The sequence below is a fragment of the Lutra lutra genome, chromosome 6, assembly GCF_902655055.1.
Source record: "Lutra lutra chromosome 6, mLutLut1.2, whole genome shotgun sequence".
NCBI lineage: Eukaryota > Metazoa > Chordata > Mammalia > Carnivora > Mustelidae > Lutra > Lutra lutra.
The window spans coordinates 29,786,922-29,803,816 of NC_062283.1; the positions used below are offsets into that span (position 1 = coordinate 29,786,922).

Here is a 16,895-nt window from a genome sequence, read left to right on the forward strand (position 1 = left end):
GTGTTCCCTCTCTCACTGTCTCTCTCTGTCAAATAAATAAATAAAATGTTTTTTTTTTAAAAAAGGAAAGAAAAAAGAATGACTGACAGGAGGGAAATTGGTGACAGTGAGGATGGGTAACTCTTCCAAGAAATTTTGCTGTGGTAGGAGACCAGGGAGAGGGGGACACGAGAACCATTTCAAATGCTTAGCAACTGCATCTCAACCATCTTAATGTGCCTCAGGATAAAATTCTTATCAGATTCTTGCGAATTTTCCGGCTCTCACTTTCCATAATGGACAGGCACTTAATTTAGTCACACCAGCTGAGGCACAGGTCGCCAAAACCATGCCTCTGCTCATCAGTTCACTGGGCCTGAGCTGTGCAACCTCTCCTCAAACTTGGCTAAATCCTGACTAGTTCTTCACATTTCTTAATAAGATCCACGTTTTTCTAGAGGCATTCCTGAACCTCCCCAGGCAGGATCTGATTTTATTCCTCTACTTTCATAATATATTGTGGATATCTCTCACGCCTTCGAAATATAGTTTTCGAATGATTTGCTGAACGGGTAGTAGGTCTGATTGGAGCACAGTAATAGGAGAGACAAAGGAGGGAACTAGTACACTTAGTAGAATGAAACCCATTGTGAAGGGAATACAAACTGCCAATAATATCAGATATACAAATATATTTATAAAAATTATAGGTTATAAAATTAAATGTCTTAGTCACTGGTTGCCGATAGGTTGATGAAGAGGTCATTCCTATCCTACCTTTGTTCAAATGATTTGCATGTATTATGCAAATAAATAGAACTAGCAAAAGAATGCCTACACTGCATGGGGCCGACGAGACCCTCCTCTGCACCCCAGGATTGGCCTGTCTATTCACTTCATTTGCATGACGTGATTTAATAACTAGAAGGCCCCGCCTCTCTGATGCTTTCACCTCTCGCGAATGGACGCGTGAGTCGGGACTCTTCCCTCGTTACGTAAGCTCCGCCCCCCGGCAGCCAATCCCTTCCGCCCCGTGCTCTCGCTCCATCTCCTTTGCTGAAAACGCTGCCAGTCTTCCATCGTTTCGTTCCACTCTTGGCGTCCCTACGTTTCTCCGCTCGCATATTTCCACGAACGCACGACGCACGCTCCGCCCCTTCCCCCGCATTCGTCGTGCAAATCCTGCGCCGTAACCGCCCGGCGGACGGCCACTGCATTCCCTCCCCTCTACGCGTCTTAACGGCCGACGCCGGGATCGCGTCTCTTTGGCCAACCGGCATCCTAGCGTCTGAAAGTCCCTCCTCTTTATGCAAATAACCTATGCCTGATCTGCACACCCAGCCTTTTTTTTTTCAAATAAGGACAGCCCTCGAAGTAAAGAGGGATAGGGTAGAAGGTGCCCCGCCCTTTATGCAAATAAGGGGGCGTGCCACACGCTGAGGGAGGCGGGAGGGGGGGGGGCTGCTCCCGGGGGCGGCGGTTGCCCGGATGGGCCGTTAGTCGGAGCCTAGCCGCGGAGTGAGCGAGGGAGACGGGAGGAGCCGAACCCGGCGCCATCCGCCGCCATCCGCCCCCGCCCCACCGCCATCCCACCTCGGGGACCCCCTAGGCCCCGGTCCCGGACCCCCGCGCACCCGGCCAGGTGAGTCTGGGGAGCCGAGTGCTAACGCCCTTTTCCGGCGAGGGAGCGGTGGTGGCGGCGGCGGCGGCGGCGGCGGCGGCGGTGGCGGGCCGGCGGCGGGGGGGTGGGGAGAAGAAGCTGCCATTAGCCGCCGCCATTTTGTCCTCCTGCTGCCGGGCCTGCCTGCCCCTCCCCCTCTGATACCCCAGCTTGGTACCCGGACCTCCAACCCCTCACACACAGTCTATGGCCTGCCCTTAATCACCCACATTCCTGGCTTCATGGGGTGACCCCCTCTTCTGGGCCCTGAGCTCCCCACCCTCAGCTGCGCTCTTGGTCTCTTCACCCCAGTCTGTGGGTCCCCTTCCCCGCCGCCACTCTGGGGTGGGCCGCGCCCGCGGATCCTCGGAGAGTCTCCTTTCCTCCATATTGGGCCACCCTCCCATCCACCCAGTACTTGGGTTCCCCTTTCTTGACGCCCCTCTTCGCGTCGAGTCACTCCCACCCTGGAACCCTGCTTTTATTCTACATCTTTGCTTTCTATGTTCCTCAGTCTTTCTGTGCTTTTTCATTTTTCCTGTTTCCTTTCTGTCTCACCCCCACCCCTTTTTTACCTTGGGTGTCTTGACATTGCCCTCTTACTTTGCTCTGTATCTTTTCTTTACCATTTCTGGTTAAATGTATTGTTTTCCACGTCCTTTCATGTTGACCCTTTTTATTAGTGTTGCTCCACTATTTGTCTATCCCCTTTTCCTTCATGTATTTATTTTTCAAAGACTGGAGTCTTTATCTTACCTGTCTAAAACTTTTCCCTGGTTTTATCCTGATTTTACTCAGCTTTTTATCGCGGGTCTGCCTGGATTTCCCACCACCTCCCATTTCTTTCCTGTACGCCATTCCTTCCTATAAATGAATGCCTGGTCACTCAGGAACCCACTGACGATGCAGAGTTTGGCCTGCTTGGGGAGGAAGGGATATTGGGAAAAGAAATGACTGCTGATGAACATTCTTACTGAGGGGAGGAAAATGAAGTTCATCTGGCTTTGGCCCCATGGTTACAGAGTGTGCTGGAGGTGGCTCCGTAATGTTTTGTTTTTCTCACATCTGCATAGCAGAGCCCACCAGTGTTTTCATCTGGAGACCAGATTTTTTTTTCCAGGAGCTGGGATGGGGGCAAATATAGGGAAAAATGGGTGAATATTCCAAATACTAGGGGTTTTGTAGCTTGGGAGTATGTAGAGCCCCAATTCCATGAGGAATTATCTGGCACCAGACCCCAGTCTGGCTGAGCAAGCTCATAAAATCGTTAAACTCCCGGCATACCTTCGTGTAAACCTCCCCAGATGGGAGTGAGGCTGCTGGGAAAGAAACCTGGGGCACAGTTAGGGAGCTGGTGTCTAAAGCTCTGTTCCTTGCAGGATGGAGCTGTATGCCTCTTTCTGGTTGTCTCTGGGGCTGGGACTTGCCGTGTTTTATCATATGTCTCTGGAATGCTTTTGGTGGAGGGAGGTTCTTACTTAGGATAATGAAGAAGTGACTACCTTTATAATATACTGGCACAAAAGGAAGTGTGTGTCTACTACCAGAAGGATACTAGATTTTTTATTTAGATTTCCTTGGCAAGAGGTGTCTGGGGAAAAGAGGGACCATGGCATTTGGGCTCTGTGGGAGTTGCTTAAAGGGATGGGAGAGTATGAACAGGCTAGAGAAAAAGACATCAGAGGGCCAAGTATCTGGGCCCCTAGTGAAAATGCAGACGAGCATCTAGGTTTCTCTTGGAGTCAGTAAAGGGAGCAGAGACTGAAACACTTGGTGTTTGGCCCACAGGCTCCGGCACGTTTTGGGGGAGGTGCCTGCAGGACCCAACGTACTCAATGAGCTTCCAGCGCAATGTCCGATCGCTCGGGGCCGACTGCCAAGGGGAAGGATGGAAAGAAGTATTCCTCGCTCAACCTGTTTGATACGTATAAGGGCAAGTCCTTAGAGATCCAGAAACCCGCTGGTGAGGGTCCTGCCAAGATGTTCCTAATTCCTAGAGGCTGGGCATGAGTGGGGCATACATTTTTAAAGCTCTTTGAAGGGAAATGGTTATAGCCAAGTATTAAAACACTAGAGGAACACTAGATACTTCCCAGCTTTATCTTGGGTCCCATAGGGAACATTGGGCTTTGGATGAACACCAGTGACCCTCCTACAAAGGCGTGTCTGTAGTTCCCGGTCTTTGGACACGTAAGAACTGGAGGCAAAGAAATGTGGACTTGGAGAAGTCTGGGGCCAGCTTGCTCCCTGCAGGCTCAAGATGAACCATCCAACAAAGAAGCATCAACTGTAATGCATCTTAGTGTTTACAGTGGAATTTTAGAGATTGCTGAGGGCAAAGGAAGGAATGGTTTCTTAAAAAAAAGTTTGGTAATAAGACTTTAAGGTGGTACAAATGGGGCCTAGGGTAGGAAACTGTCTGATTGTCCACATGGGGCGTTCTTCACCCTTCTATCTTTTCTCTAGTTGCCCCTCGCCATGGCCTGCAGAGTCTTGGGAAAGTTGCCATTGCCCGGCGTATGCCACCCCCAGCCAACCTTCCAAGCCTGAAAGCCGAGAACAAAGGCAATGACCCCAACGTCTCACTAGTGCCGAAAGACGGAACAGGATGGGCAAGCAAACAGGAGCAGTCCGACCCCAAGAGGTAGACAGAGGTCTGGGGGACCTAGAGTAATGACTATCTTAACTTTGAACTTTAGGAGTGGGTTGGGGCTTGGTCTAGCCCAGCCACATAAGATCCAGAGACCGAGGGAAGCCTCTTGGTTATTCCAGGGCTCTTTAGTTAGAGGACTAAGGAATGATACTTTTACCTTTCTGTGAGGTGGAAGGAAGGGATCAACAAAGAGAAGACAGCCTACACGGGGTGACTAAATTATAGTATTTTGTTACAAGTACTTGTAAATAGTAACAGATGGGCTTGGGTTCACTTCCTGTCCTCCATCAGTTGGACAAGTAGTGGAGGCATCTCAGGTCCTGGATAACTTTCCCATCCTACCATTTCCTTAGTTCCGATGCCTCAACCGCTCAGCCGCCGGAATCGCAGCCACTGCCGGCTTCACAGACGCCTGCCTCCAACCAACAGAAACGACCCCCAGCAGCCCCCGAGGTGTGTGAAGAACTAGGTGGTATTGAATGGCTGGGGGCAAGAATGGTTTGTAGTTCCACCACTCACATCACTGTTTATTATTTCTCTGCTTCCCCAGAACACTCCTTCGGTTCCAAGCGGGGTAAAGTCCTGGGCACAAGCCAGCGTCACCCATGGAGCACATGGAGATGGTGAGTGCAGGGCTGCTTGGGGAGCTTGTTCTGTGCCCTGTGATAGGTAGGAGCCCTGCACTATACGTTTAGCAAAGTGTTCTTTGGTTCTCTGGCTAAATTTTGGGCCCCATATTAGGTTTCACAGGCCACATGAGCAAGTTCATTTCTGTCTTAAGCGAGGTCGAGGGGGTGTCCCAGAACTGACCTTGTTTATTGGGGAGTGGATACTCAGTGTGTAGGGGGTGAATTTGAAAGCAGGAATTTGATGATCTGGTACTATCAGAGCCTTCGAGTTTTGTGGTACATTTTCAGTAAATATGTTTTTTGGGGTTTTTTGGTATTTTTTGGTCTGCTACTCTGAACCCCAACAGGTGGAAGGGCATCAAGCCTACTGTCACGATTCTCTCGAGAGGAATTTCCGACCCTGCAGGCGGCTGGCGACCAGGACAAGGCTGCCAAGGAAAGGGAGTCTGCCGAACAGTCGTCTGGGCCCGGACCAAGCCTCCGCCCCCAAAGTGAGTGGTTAACATTTGTGAGTTGGGTGGGTGAGTGAGTGGTTGGTTATATTTTGTCCAGAACAGTACTTTATTCCATCTCAGAGCTGAGTTCTGGCGTATTCACCTTTTTCTCCATCATTTTTAGCTATGTTCCTTCTTTGCTTTTTCTAAAATACAGATTCTACAACTTGGAGGGACGGAGGTGGGCGTGGCCCTGATGAGCTGGAGGGCCCAGACTCCAAACTTCATCACAGCCATGATCCCCGGGGGGCGCTACAGCCTTCGGGCCCACCCCAGTTCCCTCCCTACCGCGGAATGATGCCGCCCTTCGTGAGTTTGCATATCTTGTTTTGGAGTGGTTGCACTTGAAACTAAAGTGTTACCAACTAAGACTGAGCCTTTGGAGGGGACAGAAAGAAAGCCGGGACCTATGACAGAGGGAAGGATGATAGGTTTAGGGAGCTGGTTGCATATTTGTTCCTCTGAGCATCTGCTCTTGGGCCATTTTGCAGATGTATCCCCCGTATCTCCCATTTCCTCCACCCTATGGACCCCAGGGGCCTTACCGATACCCTACTCCTGATGGGCCCAGGTGAGTAATCCAGGTGTGGGTTTCTGGTTGGGGCAGGGGAAGCCTCTTAGGGAGATGGTCTTCTGGCCCAGAGGCTGAGTCTTGTATGTGGTTCTACAACATGCCATCTTTGACACTCTGTCTCCCAATTGTCTTTTCACATGCAGCCGTTTCCCCCGTGTGGCAGGCCCTCGAGGTTCAGGGCCGCCAATGCGCCTTGTAGAGCCTGTAGGTCGGCCTTCGATTCTTAAAGAGGATAACCTCAAAGAGTTTGACCAGTTGGACCAGGAGAATGATGATGGTTGGGCAGGTCAGTGCATATGAAGGATAAAGTCTTTTGATCTCAAAAGTCAAAATCCGATGAATAAATAGGGGATTGTGTGGGTGAGATTGTGTGGGAGAAAAGGAGACGCTGAAGGGTAGGGGAAACAGATGGCAGAAAGCCAAGTTCTGGTAAAGTACTGAGAGGTGTGGGAATGCCAGGACTCTCAGTGTGGCTTCATGCAGAGAGGGATTGGTGTTGGGAGCGCATTTGCACTCCATAATACCAGACCCTGATCTCTGTTCCAGAAGTTAGCTGAGGTTGGAGAGCAGAATGCTTGGGATATCAATTTTCCCTTCTCCCCATAGGGGCCCATGAAGAGGTCGACTACACTGAAAAGCTCAAGTTCAGCGATGAGGAAGACGGGCGAGACTCTGATGAGGAGGGAGCTGAGGGCCAGTGAGTTGGGGGCTGTTTCTCTCACAGTAATATCCTCTTAAGGGAGCTGGTTTTCAGCTGATTTTAATTCCATTGTTGGTCTGCTCACAGCAAGGAGTCCCAGTCAGCTGCTGGTGAGGAACGGCCCCCTGAAGCAGATGGCAAAAAGGGCAACTCCCCCGGCAGCGAACCGCCCCCTCCTAAGACGGCCTGGGCAGAGACCTCTCGGCCTCCAGAGACAGAGCCGGGGCCTCCTGCCCCAAAGCCTCCCCCACCCCCACCTCACCGGGGCCCCACCGGGAACTGGGGCCCCCCTGGGGACTACCCAGTGAGTGTCTACAATGAGGGGTTGAGAAGGGTCAGTTGTGGGAGATGAGTGTCAGCTGAGAAGTTGAAGCACTAGTGATAGAGGAAGCTGGGGGGATGGTCAGGAATGGGTTCCAGGAAGTGTAAAGCAGTGGAGCAGCTCTGAAAAGCATCCAGAGCATCTCTGGGACGTCTTTGGTGTTATGGGAGCCTGGGTTAAAAGAAATGGGATGCTGGTGAGGAAGAACAAGGAGCCCTGGGTGTTCAGGCTCTGAAAGGAGAGCGGAAACAAGATTAGGATGAGTTTGTCCTTACCCAGAGAGGCCACCAACCCAAGGCCGGTGCCTGCCCCCACAGCTAGAGACAGTTGGTCAGTCTGTGGAAAAGATAAGAAATCTGACGACTAACACCTCTGGCCCTGCCGGGTCTGCCCATTGACAGGATCGGGGGGGCCCTCCCTGCAAGCCCCCAGCACCCGAAGATGAGGATGAGGCCTGGCGGCAGCGGCGAAAACAATCTTCATCTGAGATCTCCTTGGCTGTGGAGCGGGCTCGGCGCCGACGAGAGGAGGAAGAGCGTCGCATGCAAGAGGAGCGCCGGGCAGCCTGCGCAGAAAAGCTCAAGCGACTTGATGAGAAGTTTGGGGCACCTGACAAGCGGCTCAAAGCAGAGCCTGCTGTCCCACCTGCTGCCCCTCCTGCCCCAGCTCCACCACCTGCAGTCCCCAAAGAACTCTCTGCACCTCCAGCTCCTCCACCAGCACCAGCCCCAACACCAGAAAAAGAATCGGAAGAACCAACACCATCCCCTCCTGCCCAGTCGGCCCCCGCTCCAGGTGTGGCTCCAGCTCCCACGCTGGTGAGTGGTGGCGGCAGTACCAGTAGCACCAGCAGTGGCAGCTTCGAAGCCAGCCCAGGTATGGAAATAGGGATAGGGTACTCTAGGTGTCTTTTTTTTCCTCCATTGGGGCTGAGGGCACAGGTGGTAAGGTTGGGAGGAAATGAAGCAGAAGGCATGGTTTCAGTTTATCAAACGATCAGTGGTGGAAGAAAAAAGGGGTTCCTTTGCTCGTATGGATATCTGAGGTGGGGGAGGTTTTACTCCCTGAGTTCCTGGTGAGCAGTGACCTCTTGCTTTCGAGGTTTCCTGGATAGTTCATGCCACCATCGTTGGCTCTTCTTTAGAGAGGGTGTTGGAGGGGAGAGCGGAGTTAGTGGGCTGTTGGGCACAGGTCTCGGGGGACCAGATCACCCTGATGATTATCTTTTTGTCAATGCAGTGGAACCCCAACTGCCCTCAAAAGAGGGTTCTGAACAACCAGAAGAAGTTCCCTCTCCTGCTACGACCCCAGCCCCAAAGGTGGAATCCAAGGGTGATGGGGTTGGTCCCACCCGGCAGCCCCCCAGCCAGGGCTTGGGCTACCCCAAATACCAGAAGTCGTTGCCACCTCGTTTCCAGCGGCAGCAGCAGGTGAGAGCCTTCTTTTTTTCTCATAAGAGCGGTTTCCTTCCCTGGCTTTCACTTGTACCCAGTTCAGAAGGTGCCTTCCAGGTCCTACCACTGCCATCTCTGGTATATCACCCTGGTGTCCATCTAGTCCTAGTATCTGTCACGTCTGTGTATTAACTTTGTTTCTGGGCTTATTTCCTTTCCTGCTGGGGGCGAGGCAGGGGCTTTGATACCTCTCTCGTCTCCTCTGCTGTCCTTCACCAGGAGCAGCTTTTGAAGCAGCAGCAACAGCAGCAGTGGCAGCAGCATCAACAGGGTTCCGCCCCACCTGCTCCGGTCCCGCCGTCACCACCACAGCCTGTGACCATGGGGGCTGTGCCAGCTCCACAGGCTCCGCCACCGCCCCCCAAGGCCCTATACCCAGGTGCTCTGGGCCGTCCCCCACCCATGCCCCCGATGAACTTTGATCCCCGCTGGATGATGATACCTCCTTACGTGGACCCCCGGCTCCTCCAGGGCCGGCCCCCTCTGGACTTCTATCCTCCTGGTGTGCATCCCTCTGGTAAGAGCCCTTGAGGGGGTGGGTAGGGGGCACTGTAGTCCTGGGAAGCAGACGTCCGCATCTTGCTGTGCGGATGAAGGGTCATGGGTGAAGGAGGGTGGGTATGTGCTTTAGTGTTGCTCAGAACGCTCTTTGTTTCAGGAATGGCTTTGGGAGAGAAACAGTGGGCTTCCGTTGGCCTGGATTTATTTGGGGGGGAGGGATTCATCAATTCATTCATAGGGAAGCTGAGTGAATAAGATAACTCCTTCAGGAGAGTGTCAGGGTCAAGCCTGCCGGTAATAAGAGATGGAGGAGTTGATGTCGACGTGACTGACAGAAGTAGATTGGGGAGATGCTTCTTCAGCTGGATGGCCTGTCACATAGGAGAGGGTTAGCTTTCTCATCCTTCTTGTTTTCTTAGGCTTAGTTCCCCGGGAGCGCTCAGACAGTGGGGGTTCAAGCTCAGAACCGTTTGAGCGCCATGCACCTCCCCTCTTGCGGGAGCGGGGCACCCCACCAGTGGATCCAAAGTTGGCCTGGGTAGGAGATGTCTTCACCACCACACCCACTGATCCCCGCCCGCTTACCTCCCCACTGCGCCAGACTGCCGATGAGGATGACAAGGGGATGCGGTGAGTCTGTGTAGTGGAAGTGGGTGCATTTGCCAGTGAAAGGACTTGGGTTAGGAGAAAAGGTTCTTTGGATTAGTGGTGAGGTGAGAGGAATAAATGTGAGAGGAGTGTCGGGGGGGGGTAATAGAATGTTCTTTTTTTCCACCAGGTTCTGCTTTTCCTCATTCTGAGTTACTTAATTTCTACTTTCTGTGTCCGTTTTTAGGAGTGAGACTCCTCCAGTACCTCCCCCGCCACCCTATTTGGCCAGTTACCCAGGCTTTCCTGAGAATGGAGCCACTGGGCCCCCGATCCCTCGCTTCCCTCTGGATGAACCAGCTCCCCCAGGGCCCCGTCCACTCCCCTGGCCCCCAGGCAATGATGAAGCCACTAAGATACAAGCTCCGCCACCCAAGAAGGAAACCCCCAAGGAGGAGGCTCCACAGCTGACGGGGCCAGAAGCCGGCCGAAAGCCTACCCGTGGAGTTGGAGGCCAAGGGCCCCCTCCACCTCGCAGAGAGAGCCGCACTGAGACCCGCTGGGGCCCTCGCCCAGGCAGCAGTCGTCGTGGGATCCCTCCAGAGGAACCAGGGGCCCCTCCCCGCCGGGCTGGGCCTATAAAGAAACCCTTACCACCTACGAAAGCTGAAGAGCTGCCTTCCAAGCCGCTGGAGCAAGGCGATGAAAGCCCCAAGGTTCCAAAGCCAGACCTCCTCAAGGCGGCAAAGGGGAAGATAGGGGTCCCCAAGGAGACCCCGCCCAGTGGGAATCTTTCCCCTGCCCCAAGGCTTCGAAGGGATTACTCCTATGAAAGAGTGGGTTCTGCCTCTTGCCGGGGCCGGGGCCGAGGCGAATATTTTGCCAGAGGGAGGGGTTTTCGGGGGACCTATGGGGGCCGGGGGCGGGGAGCCCGCAGCCGAGAGTTCCGTAGTTACCGAGAGTTCCGAGGAGACGATGGGCGTGGAGGTGGAGCAGGGGGACCAAACCATCCCCCTGCTCCCCGAGGCCGCACTGCCAGTGAAACAAGGAGCGAGGGTTCAGAGTACGAAGAAATCCCCAAGCGGCGTCGGCAGCGGGGCTCAGAAACGGGCAGTGAGACCCACGAGAGCGATCTGGCTCCCTCAGACAAGGAGGCTCCTCCGCCAAAGGAGGGAGTGCTCACCCAAGTCCCTCTTGCTCCTCCACCATCGGGAGCCCCTCCTTCACCTGCCCCAGCCCGCTTTTCCACTGCCCGAGGGGGGCGTGTCTTCACTCCCAGAGGGGTGCCATCCCGCCGGGGCCGAGGGGGCGGGAGGCCCCCTCCACCCATTTGTCCAGGCTGGAGCCCTCCCACCAAGTCCCTGGCTCCCAAGAAGCCTCCAGCAGCTGCATTGCCACCAAGTAAGGAGCCTTTGAAAGAGAAGCTGATCCCAGGGCCTCTGTCCCCCGTGGCCCGGGGAGGCAGCAGTGGAGGCAGCAACATGGGCATGGGTATGGAAGATGGTGAGCGGCCCCGACGGAGGCGGCATGGGAGGGCTCAGCAGCAAGACAAACCGCCTCGCTTCCGGAGGTTGAAACAGGAACGGGAGAACGCTGCCAGAGGGGCGGACGGCAAGCCCTCTTCCCTAGCCCTGCCAGCCCCCACCTCTGGAGCAGAGGAGACACTCACAACAGTATCTGTGCCCCCACCCCCTCGCCGGGCAGCTGCCAAGTCTCCTGATCTGTCAAACCAGAACTCCGATCAAGCCAATGAGGAATGGGAAACTGCATCAGAGAGCAGCGACTTTGCCAGTGAGCGCCGGGGGGACAAGGAGGCTCCCCCACCCGCACTGCTGGCCCCCAAAGCTGTGGGAACTCCTGGGGGTGGTGGAGGTGGAACCGGACCAGGCCTCTCAGCCATGTCCCGTGGAGATCTGAGCCAGAGAGCTAAGGATTTGAGCAAGCGGAGCTTCTCGAGTCAGCGGCCTGGCATGGAAAGGCAGAATCGGCGCCCGGGCCCAGGCAGCAAGGCTGGCAGTGGTGGCAGCAGCAGTGGCGGAGGTGGTGGGGGACCTGGAGGGAGGACCGGCCCAGGGCGAGGGGACAAGAGGAGCTGGCCCTCTCCCAAGAACCGGAGGTGGGTAGGGACGGGCTTTTGAGTTTATTTCTAAGGTTAAACCGTTGGGGAGGGAAGAAGATCTGAAGGAAAGGGAAGTTGGGTGCCACGGAGTTTGAGGTCTAAGGGCATGGGCTAATAGGCCCTGAACAGTCATGTCTAGGGAAGGTAACTGGAACGTGATTACTGATCAAGTCAGGAGCATGCATGTATTTGTTTCTTACTTTTTGCATGCATATAGAAATTCGTTAGATGTCCTCAGAGACACCTAAATTTTAATGGGGAAGAGGGAGAGGTTGGAAGTTTGGACTGGTAGGGAAAATGTTAATAATTCTGGGAATATTGGAGCTGATGCTCTGTTTTCTTCAGCCGACCTCCTGAGGAGCGGCCCCCAGGGCTTCCTTTACCTCCCCCTCCACCCAGCAGTTCTGCTGTCTTCCGCCTGGACCAAGTTATCCACAGCAACCCTGCTGGCATCCAACAGGCTCTGGCCCAACTCAGCAGCCGCCAAGGAAGTGCAGCTGCACCAGGGGGGCACCCAAGGCCCAAGCCTGGGCCTCCCCAAACCCCTCAAGGCCCCTCCCCTCGGCCCCCAACCCGATATGACCTTCAGAGAGCCACCAACAACAACAGCGTCAGTTCAGGTAAGCTGGAGCGGCTGTGGGTGGGAGCATCTCCATCCCCAGAGGTCAGGAGGCAGGGAGGAAGTCTGGCCTGGGGGCCCTGAAGCTGGGTGTCTACACTGAGCAAGGGTGGAAGGATTGGGAGGTGGCTAATGGGAAAAGCAAAGGTCAGTGATAGAGCAGATGCTGATAGATTTTCCCTTTTCCCTAGACCCCCACTTCGAGGAGCCAGGGCTGATGGTGAGGGGGGTGAATGGGACTCCCCGGGACTCTGCTGGGGTTAATTCCTTCCCCACAAAACGGCGGGAGCGGCCTTCCAGAAAACCAGAGCTGCTGCAGGAGGTGAGAGATTGGAGCTTGACGTTGTGCTTCATTGCTCTTACTCCTGAAGGTTCTTGTTACCTTTTTTCCATTTCCCTATTCTCATTATGTCCTCACTCCAGATTCTCAGTATTAATCACTGGTTGTCATCTTTTTTGACCCATACTCGCCCAGGCTCTTCCAGTTCCGTGTTCTCAGTTTATTAATGTTTTGTCTCTGGTCTTTCTCACTTTTAGGAATCTTTGCCACCTTCTCATAGCTCTGGATTCTTAGGCCCAAAGCCCGAGGGCCCAGGCCCTCAGGGAGAGTGCAGAGACACAGGCACAGAGGCCCTGACCCCTCACATCTGGAACCGTTTACATACTGGTGAGTAAGCCTGAGGAGGGGTGGGAAAGGCTATGTCAGAGTGCTGAGAGGGCAGGGTGGTCTCAGGACAGTCTCTCAATTCTGCTGTCTGGTGGTTTTCCCAGCCACTAGCCGGAAGAGTTACCGGCCTGGCTCCATGGAGCCCTGGATGGAACCCCTGAGCCCTTTTGAGGATGTGGCTGGAACTGAGGTTCGTCTGGGCTGGGATTCTTCCCCATCTGTTCTGTATTGTCTGGGGCTACCCCTGTAGTTCTTTCCTTTTTTCAGTTTGTGTGTTTATAAGCATCAGTGAGGTATTAGGGTGCTTTCTGCTGTGACTTAACTAACTGCTTCTCTACTCTTTGGTGCTTTCTGCCGTGACTTAACTGTTTATCTGCTCCTTTCAGATGAGTCAGTCTGACAGTGGGGTGGACCTGAGTGGGGACTCTCAGGTGTCATCAGGTCCCTGCAGCCAGCGAAGTTCCCCTGATGGAGGACTCAAGGGGACAGCAGAGGGGCCTCCCAAGCGGCCTGGAGGTCCCTCACCCCTGAATGCTCTTCCTGGTGAGGGTACCCCTGGCTCTGAACCCTCTGAACCTCCTAGGAGACGGCCACCTGCTCCCCATGATGGTGACAGAAAGGTAAAAGATCAAGAAAAGATAAGAGGAATGTTTCTGGGACTCTGACCTTGGCCATACGTTTGTCTCCTTCCCTGTGCTTGTGTGTTGTGGGCATTCCTTCATTTGGGCTTCCTTTTACTTCCCCAACCCAGGAGCTGCCCCGGGAGCAGCCTCTGCCCCCCGGCCCCATTGGCACTGAACGATTGCAGCGGACAGACCGAGGCCCAGAGCCTGGCTCCCTCCGGCCATCCCATCGCCCTGGTCCCCCAGTCCAGTTTGGCACCAGTGACAAGGTATGGCATGGACAGGATCTGAGTATCTCGAGGTGGGTGGAGAGAAGGGAAGGACTGGAGGTGGGATGTGGAGGATACACAACTTGAGTCACGGGACGGTCTTCCCTTGTCACTGCCACAGGACTCAGACCTGCGTCTAGTGGTTGGAGACAGTTTAAAAGCAGAGAAAGAGCTAACCGCCTCAGTCACTGAGGTGAGTGGAAGGATTTGGTGGAAAGACCTTCAGTTTCTGGAGAAAATAGTTGGGTGTGACCTGGATGTCTGGGAAGCTGATACTGCTCCTAATCAGGTTTCTTTACAGGCCATCCCCATATCCCGAGACTGGGAGCTGCTCCCCAGTTCTTCTGCCTCAGCTGAGCCACAATCGAAGAACCTGAGTTCTGGGCACTGTGGCCCAGAGCCCAGCTCCTCAGGCCAGCGCTTGTACCCTGAGGTCTTCTACGGCAGCCCTGGGCCCCCCAGTTCACAGGTAGGTCCTGCTTCCTGTCCCATGACCCCCTTCTGCCTGCTGTCCCTCACAGCCTAGCCTTTTCAATTTGTGTAGTTATAAACCATCATTATTTGTGATTTCGTTTTTCTCCTTGCTTTTACCGTAGTAGGTGGGGCGGGCAATCTTTTCTTGACCAGAAAAACTGGAGCTATTCCAGCCTTGCCCTCCCGCAGGTCTCAGGGGGAGCCATAGATTCTCAGTTACATCCCAACAATGGAGGCTTCCGCCCTGGGACACCCTCCCTTCACCCTTACAGGTAAGACTAGATGTCTTTTGATCTCAGAAGGGAGGAGGGAACTGTGTTTCCTTGGGAGGGAAGGGGAAGACTTGTTTCAGAGATCCCAAAAGCTGGTAGATTTAGGTTAGAACAAATGAATAAAATGATTCTGGCTTCCTGACTCCTCCCTTGCACCTGAAATTTTTTAATTAATTAATTTGTTTGTTTGTCTTCCCTCTCCAGATCACAGCCCCTGTACCTCCCCCCGGGCCCAGCGCCCCCCTCAGCACTGCTTTCTGGGGTAGCTGTCAAGGGCCAGTTTTTGGATTTCTCCACACTGCAAGCAACAGAGCTGGGGAAGTTGCCAGCTGGAGGAATCCTGTACCCTCCACCTTCCTTCCTTTACTCTCCAGCTTTCTGCCCCAGCCCATTGCCCGATCCACCCTTGCTTCAGGTAAGAGGTGGGCAGGTGATGGGCTTCAGGAGTTGAAAGGGAGAGAATGCTTTTGGGAGATTTGACACCGGTCCCTGTGGTCCCTAACAGGTGCGCCAGGATCTGCCATCCCCCTCAGATTTTTATTCTACTCCTCTGCAACCTGGTGGCCAAAGTGGCTTCCTCCCCTCAGGGGCCCCTGCCCAGCAGGTACCTTTTGTCCTGCTTTTTGCCCTTCATTCTATTTCTGTGACCTGCCTCTGGATTATTTGTTTGTCTTAACTATATTTCTGCTTTTCTGACATTTTTCCCTGCCACCCCACCCCCCACCCCCGGCCGTATTTCTTACCGTAGATGCTTTTACCCATGGTGGACTCACAGTTGCCTGTGGTGAACTTTGGCTCCCTGCCACCAGCGCCACCTCCTGCGCCACCACCCCTTTCTCTGTTACCTGTGGGCCCTGCTCTGCAGCCCCCCAGCCTGGCTGTGCGGCCCCCACCTGCTCCTGCTACTCGGGTGCTGCCTTCACCTGCCAGACCTTTCCCCCCTAGCTTGGGGCGAGCAGAGGTAAGGTACAGGAACCGAAGGGCTAGGGATCTCGCAGGAGCTAGGGGCAGGGGTTCAGAATCTGAAGAGGAACTGGGTTGAGAGGCAGGAGGCTCATGAGTTTTTTTCCTTCAGCTGCACCCAGTGGAACTAAAGCCGTTCCAGGATTATCGGAAACTGAGCAGCAACCTTGGGGGACCTGGGTCGTCTCGTACTCCCCCAGCTGGAAGGCAAGAGGAGGGAGTGGGGATGCAGATTGCCCATCCTTAAGGGCTTGCTTGCTTAGGGGAGCAGGGAGCAGGTGCTTAAGGTGTTTTAAGGTGCTTACCTTAAACGCCCTTCTTCCTGTAGGTCTTTCTCTGGCCTGAATTCCCGTATCAAGGCTCCGCCTTCTACTTACAGCGGTGTCTTCCGCACCCAGCGCATCGACCTCTACCAGCAGGTGAAGGGAGAGACCCCTGTGCCCCCAAGTCAAAATCCAAGAGTTACCGCTTGAGTTCCTGTCTTTCCATCCTTGGCTTCCCGGTATGACTTACCCTTGCCTGTGTACTGTTCCCTAGGCCTCCCCACCAGATGCCCTGCGCTGGATGCCGAAGCCCTGGGAGCGGGCGGGGCCGCCTTCCCGAGAGGGGCCTTCCCGACGGGCAGAGGAGCCTGGGTCCCGAGGAGACAAGGAGCCTGGGTTGCCCCCACCCCGCTGAGGGAGTTCCCCTTGCCCCCTACCCCCCGGGGCTTGTATATAGATTATAAATATATAAGGGGGAAAGGGGTGGGTGGGGAGGGGTTGTGGGGCTGGGGCCTCACTTCCCCTCCACCCCCCTCCTCTGGTCCCCTATCCCTGGGGCCGTTTGTTAAAAAAGAATAATAAAAGGATTAAAAAATTTTTCTGTAATGATTTTGGGGATGGGTTGGCTGTTTGCAGCCTCTCGTAGCAATACAGTGCCCAGGGATCTGTGGAGTGGTTTTAGGAAATTTAATCCTGATGATCTGTTGTAATAAGCTACCTCAAAATTTGACCAATTACATATTTAAGTCTCATGGGCTGGGAGTTAAGAGCTGGCCTCATCTGGCCAAATCCATTTCTGGGCCAGTGTGTGAGGTCTGTTGGCTTCCAGCACGTTCAAGCACATGAACAGGAGGCCCATCGAACCTGGGATGAGTGCCACCACTGTCAGACTTCACTAGTCATGCTAAGACTGTATTTCAGGTCTGCAGTTGCCTGGAGATTGAATGTTTTTTTACCAGATAGTTTGAGAGCCCAATGCTAGCCTAGAAATAGGTTTTGTCCATCTCTGAACTTTCATTTACATGTAAGATGCTTGTGTGTGCTCGCCGTCACCAGGCTTCATTTCAGCATT

General features: G+C 54.1%; 1 protein-coding gene and 1 non-coding gene across 2 annotated transcripts; both read left to right on the forward strand.

Annotated features, from left to right (window-relative positions):
- The first annotated feature begins 1,421 nt into the window (after positions 1 to 1,421).
- PRRC2A (proline rich coiled-coil 2A) lies at positions 1,422 to 16,432 on the forward strand. Its single transcript, XM_047733566.1, has 31 exons — positions 1,422 to 1,621; positions 3,428 to 3,602; positions 4,106 to 4,283; positions 4,646 to 4,745; positions 4,843 to 4,915; positions 5,269 to 5,412; positions 5,573 to 5,724; positions 5,907 to 5,986; positions 6,133 to 6,275; positions 6,596 to 6,686; positions 6,777 to 6,993; positions 7,413 to 7,887; positions 8,251 to 8,441; positions 8,685 to 8,982; positions 9,386 to 9,596; positions 9,802 to 11,670; positions 12,019 to 12,293; positions 12,484 to 12,614; positions 12,830 to 12,959; positions 13,064 to 13,149; positions 13,346 to 13,579; positions 13,711 to 13,851; positions 13,973 to 14,044; positions 14,153 to 14,320; positions 14,515 to 14,597; positions 14,802 to 15,012; positions 15,103 to 15,201; positions 15,346 to 15,558; positions 15,673 to 15,767; positions 15,889 to 15,979; positions 16,098 to 16,432. Exons 2-31 carry the CDS (start codon positions 3,491 to 3,493, stop codon positions 16,236 to 16,238), a joined length of 6,504 nt encoding a protein of 2,167 aa, XP_047589522.1. The 5' UTR covers positions 1,422 to 1,621; positions 3,428 to 3,490; the 3' UTR covers positions 16,239 to 16,432.
- Positions 3,787 to 3,917, forward strand: LOC125103443 (small nucleolar RNA SNORA38). The gene has a single exon (XR_007128429.1). It is a non-coding gene; the product is annotated as a small nucleolar RNA SNORA38 (small nucleolar RNA).
- Positions 16,433 to 16,895: the final 463 nt, after the last annotated feature.

Coding starts and splice junctions, on each gene's coding strand:
- PRRC2A (XM_047733566.1), top strand. CDS start 3,491: ATGTCCGATCGCTCGGGGCCGACTGCCAAGGGGAAGGATGGAAAGAAG. Junction 6,994..7,412: donor GCCCCCCTGGGGACTACCCA/GTGAGTGTCTAC, acceptor GCCCATTGACAG/GATCGGGGGGGCCCTCCCTG. Junction 12,960..13,063: donor CTGGAACCGTTTACATACTG/GTGAGTAAGCCT, acceptor TGGTTTTCCCAG/CCACTAGCCGGAAGAGTTAC.